Source organism: Sinocyclocheilus rhinocerous, unplaced genomic scaffold (genome assembly GCF_001515625.1).
Source record: "Sinocyclocheilus rhinocerous isolate Xijiao unplaced genomic scaffold, SAMN03320098_v1.1 scaffold664, whole genome shotgun sequence".
Taxonomy (NCBI): Eukaryota; Metazoa; Chordata; class Actinopteri; order Cypriniformes; family Cyprinidae; genus Sinocyclocheilus; species Sinocyclocheilus rhinocerous.
In genome coordinates, this window is record NW_015658767.1 from 316,272 (window position 1) to 321,782 (window position 5,511).

Sequence of the window (5,511 nt, forward strand, 5' to 3'; positions counted from 1 at the left end):
AAACTGCATTGGCACTCAGCTTAATCCATAATAGGCCACATTGCTTCCAGATTGTCTGCACAAATCCCATTCATCTACCACATCAATTCTAAGGACATTTTAGGGAAGTAAATCAAAACCTTACTTCTTAAACACCAGAGCTTTTACTCCTGATTGTATGTTTGTCTGCGGTCTGTCAGTGCAGTCATATTTCTAAGAGCTGGACAGCTTGCCTGTGTGATGAGAAGAGAGCAACACTAACCATTTGAGGTTCTTGCGTTCAGGGTTGACCTGAGCCTCATTATGGAAGGCTCTGAGTTTGGCCACCAGGTCAGTGGAGTCTTGTGCGGCGTTGACTGCCAGAGTTTTAGGAATGACGAGCAGAGAGCGAGCAAACTCCGCAATAGCCAGCTGCTCTCGGGAACCCTAGGTCAAACACACAACCGTTTTAATAGTTCATTCATACACACTAATTATTAAAAAGCACAACTGCTGTATATTAAAGAGTTGATCAGTGCCCACAACATTTTCCCATTTATTCCCTATTCATTTTCTCAGTATGAAATTCAGTAAGAGCTAAGAACCAAACTAAGCAGATCTAAAAAAAAAAAAAAAACACAAAACTTTGTAAAATACAATATAAAATGAGTTACGTTATAGGGCTGTCAAAAAAAAAAATTGGAATTTTGAATATTCGTCGAATTTAAACAAAATCCACATTCGAATGCCAAAACGTTGCATTCGAATTTTAGTTGTGCGTCAGGCAGCCTTATCAGTGGTGCGCAAGATGCGATGACGATGTAAATGTTTTTCATAGCCTATCCCACATATCCCAGCCTATATTGGAACCCACTGGATGCGGCGCTGCTGTGTTGTTCATTCAAAATATTGCGGAAAAAAAGAGAACCTCAATGCGGAGATGATGCTGTTTACATCAAAACTGAAACCAAGCCGTTCACACAGAACACATATATATCGCATTTTCTAGAGGGACATCTATCACCGTTGCACACGCGTCTCGCACAAGAGAGCTGCTTGTTTAGAAAGCCATGTAAAATTAATTTAAGTTCAACTTTTAAAAAAACATGTCTCCAGACTTTATGCCGGTTTTTCCCCATCCTACGGCATCTCAAGTTTCTAAATGACAAAAGTACTTCTTGTGATTGGTTTTCTGTCCTTGGTATTAAACTATTCATACATACATGATGCTGTTTTGTTTCTAATTGATTAAGCAACTTAATTATATATGGTTTACAAACATTTATTTAAACATTATGCACTTTTTCAAAGATAGTTGTGTTATTTTATTGCTTTGAAGAAACGTGCATTAGTAATATTTTGTTCGATGCGCCCTCTTGTGGCCTCAGGAGAGAAGCCAAAAGCTTTTTACCCCCCCCAACTGAAATTATGCCTTTTAAATTCAAATATAATTCGAATATTGCTAACATTTAAGTACAAAATTCTAATTTAGTTTTTCAGCCATTTTGACAGCCCTATTACGTTATAGGCATGAAATTATTTCAAGTTACTGAAATATGCAAACCGACTCTGCTACAATTCCTGTTTCTGTGGCAACACAGGCCATCCTAATTGGAACTTTTTAGGACTGTATAACTCATTGCAAATTTGGCAAATGGATGTTTCCTCTTAAAAAAATTGGCTACAGCTGAAATCACGCTGATGTCTAGATTCATGGACCTCAGAAGTAGAAAGCTAAGGTAAATCACTACAAACCTATAATCATGAACCGTGATCTGAATTGTCTGTAACAGTTCACACTGCAGGCCTAGTGAGGGTTAATGCGTCTTAATGATAAACGAGGCATGTTTGTTCTGAGCAGGATGGAAGCAGCTGTCAGCAGAGCTGTTTATCTGTCCCTTTCCCCACTCAGGACTCTCACTGTCTCCCACGCGTATAACTGCACAAGCCATCAAACAGGCACGGCAGCAATTATAATGGGAGTGTGCATACATCCAATTGCACACAATACAGAAATATATATATATATATATATATATATATAAAAAACTGGTCTTAACACTAAAATTACAATAAAAGCCTGTCTATCTTTACTAGTTTGTGCATTTATACATCAGCTATAATTGAACTGTCAGTTTGTTACAACGTAGCATTTTACCTAAAAATACAAACAAGACATCAAGAAAATAAAGATCCCAGCAGCTATGAAACAGGGTCCTCACCATGCTTGTAGCATAGTTCTCCAGATAAATGGACAGCGCAGCCTCTACAGCGCCACCTCCTGGTACCACAGACTTGGACTCCAGCACCCTCTTCACCACACACAGCGCATCATGCAGCGAGCGCTCCATTTCATCACACATGAAATCATTCGCCCCACGCAAGACGAGAGAGGCAGATGTGCGTACCTTTGTGCTGAGAGACAGAGAAAACGGCATTTAAAAAAAATACTAAAACGTGATTTTCAAATGCGTTTCCAATGGAAAACACTGCTCAACCATGCAGTTCACAGCAATAGCAGCAGTATTTTTTTTCTCGAATGCAAGTCGTTTTTTAAAAAAATATTTTTTTATCAGTTGTTGGCAAATTAGATGAAATCAGTTCAAATCATACAGAAATGTTTTCTCACTTAATGTTTAACACGGTTTGTACTTCTTAGGCAAGGTAATCAAGTTTATTTGTATAGCACATTTCCCCACACACCGGTAGAGTTTCGCTTTAAATTTGTTTAGGCTTGATGTTTTAAGTGTAAATATTAATTCGTTTTTCATTCTCTCTTTTTTTTCTTCTGAATACAAATCAATTTGACGGATTTTTGTGGAGCAAGGGGAAATAAAATACATGATTCTAGCATATTTTATGATTCTTAGCGTATTTTACGTTTCTGAATGTAATAAAATACTTTAAAGAAATATTTGTTTTTCTCTCACCAATGCAATTTTGACCATGTGCAACTTATTTTCCAGAAAACACAGTAGATAATGTGTTTAATGTCTCCTCTTTAAAACGAGACATACAGATTATTCAGAAAAATGCAGGACTTTGGGTGCGTATGAGCTCTGGAGCTGTCAATCGAAGTACGAGGTAGAGTGATTAAAAGGAACCAGAGCTGATTTAATGAGCCAGTTTCATTATACAGGCCGTGTGATGAGGCTTAATCTCTGGAGGATGTGATGTGCAGACATCCTAATCGCTGATCTTCAGAATGTAGGTAATATCAGGCATAAATTCGATCCTACAGGTTTTGTTGAGGGAAAAGGAAGATGCTCTCACTTCTTGATGAGGATGAGCTCGTCGTCACACACTCTGTCCTGCACCACCTCCTCAGCCTGACCCAGCATGGCCACCTCAAACGTCTCCTCTCCCTCCAGGTTAGACAGAGACGAGCACACAGTGGCTGTAGGGGAAAAATCAAAACAGTGTTCATCAAAACTAAGACAAAGAGAATAAATGACCTTCCAAGAACAGAAGGTCTAGATCTTCTAAGCTAAGACTGAAGTGCAAGTGCAGTCAGCTGACCCCCAGTTGCTTTGGCGATGCGCTTGAGGTCCCTCTTGAGCACCCTCCTCACGGCCATGGCTCCTACATCTACAAAGTATTTCAGACACATGTCATCAATGCCTCCTGTGGTCAGAATCACATTCGCTCCTGATGCCAGGATCTTCTGAATGCGCTCCTTCGTGATGTCTGATTCCCTGAGAAACAAATCCAGAAAGATCATCAATACTGATGATGATCAAAACTATACTGCATACAAACAGCAAAGAAAAAATTTAAAGGCCTAATAAGTTACATAAGGCAAGTTTTAAATAACATAGGTAAACAAGTTAAAGTGTTAGTTGAAAAAAATGAAAACAACAACAAAAAAAAATGTTAACCCACCTCCTCAGCCTGACCCAGCATGGCCACCTCAAACGTCTCCTCTCCCTCCAGGTTAGACAGAGACGAGCACACAGTGGCTGTAGGGGAAAAATCAAAACAGTGTTCATCAAAACTAAGACAAAGAGAATAAATGACCTTCCAAGAACAGAAGGTCTAGATCTTCTAAGCTAAGACTGAAGTGCAAGTGCAGTCAGCTGACCCCCAGTTGCTTTGGCGATGCGCTTGAGGTCCCTCTTGAGCACCCTCCTCACAGCCAAGGCTCCTACATCTACAAAGTATTTCAGACACATGTCATCAATGCCTCCTGTGGTCAGAATCACATTCGCTCCTGATGCCAGGATCTTCTGAATGCGCTCCTTCGTGATGTCTGATTCCCTGAGAAACAAATCCAGAAAGATCATCAAAACGGATGAAAATTATTGACCAATTATAGTCACAGCTCAAGACATCAAAACTCCTAATAATGCAAACAGAAAAAAATTGAGAGAGAGGACACTTGTTTGCATACAAACAGCCAACAAAAAATCTAATAAGGTAATTACGTTTTAAATAAAGTAGGTAAATATGCTTAATAAAGTGTTAAGTGTAAAAAAAAATAAAAAAAACTTCTGCCCTTCTGAAAATGATCATGTCAACGTCAGGAGGTAAAAATAAATTATACAAGCGGTCCCAATTACTTCATATGAAGCTCACGTGTAACGGGTTCACCGCAGATGTTGTTCATAAGTGATCGGTGCTAAATACAGACATAAATATGGTCCAAAATAATTGTCCTCAAATTACTAAAACCACATACAGAAAGTCAAGTGAGCATAATGCATTTATAGCGTAAATACTAACTTAGTCTGATATCAAATCAAGCAGTGAAAAAAAAAAAAAAAAAAAAAACGTAGTTATTAGTTTTTATTTTTTTAATTAAAATTAGTTTTAGTAGTAATTTTCAATGCATCTATAGTGTTTATTTCTAATTTCCTTTTCAATTTTGGTTAGTTTAAATTATAGTTAAATGAAATTTTAGCCTTGGCAACTAGCGGAAATAAAATGAATTTAAGTTTTTTTATATTTTATTTCCGTTTACTTGTATTTTGCTTCAATAAGTCAAAATTTGGTCCAAAACAAAAAAGCAAAACACTACAATTTATAATAACTTTTTTTCAGTTTTCAGCATCCTTATTCCAGTCTGTGTCACACGATCCTTCAGAAATCATTCTAATATGCTGATTTGCTGCTCAAGAAACATTTCTGATTATTATCAATGATGAAAACAGTTGTGCCGCTTCATATTTTTACTTTTTTTTCAGGATTCGTTAATGAACAGCATTTTTTTGAAATAGAAATATTTTGTAACATTATAAATGTCTTTACTGTGACTTAATTCAAACCATTCTGAATAAACATATTTATTTCTTCTTCTCAAAAATAAAAAAATCCTACTGAGCCCAAACTTTCGGTGGTATACATAAAGATACATGTCGTACAGCCCAAAGGTACAACACAGACACGTGCATCTGCGTGTAAGAGAGGCTCTGGGTAGACAATGTTTTATCCCACGCGTATAACTACACACACCACAGGTGTGTGGCAGCAATGTAAATGGGACATTTCTTTGGGTGTGTGTGTGTGTGTGTGTGTGTGTGTGTGTGTGTAAAACCCTCACCTCTGTCTGATTTG

At 37.7% G+C, this 5,511-nt stretch overlaps 1 protein-coding gene across 2 annotated transcripts in view; it reads right to left on the reverse strand.

The window, feature by feature from the left end:
* Positions 1 to 5,511, reverse strand: part of tcp1 (t-complex 1) — a 14,810-nt gene that overhangs the window by 1,422 nt on the left and 7,877 nt on the right. Inside the window, exons 8-12 of one of the 2 annotated variants that reach the window (XM_016531523.1) lie at positions 4,040 to 4,215; positions 3,868 to 3,917; positions 3,232 to 3,305; positions 2,181 to 2,373; positions 242 to 405 (exon numbers count right to left, since the gene is read on the reverse strand). In XM_016531523.1, the coding sequence (XP_016387009.1) occupies positions 242 to 405; positions 2,181 to 2,373; positions 3,232 to 3,305; positions 3,868 to 3,917; positions 4,040 to 4,215 (657 nt within the window). Of the gene's footprint in view, positions 1 to 241; positions 406 to 2,180; positions 2,374 to 3,231; positions 3,306 to 3,840; positions 3,918 to 4,039; positions 4,216 to 5,511 lie in introns of both variants that reach the window. The other variant, XM_016531522.1, reaches the window with a different exon arrangement.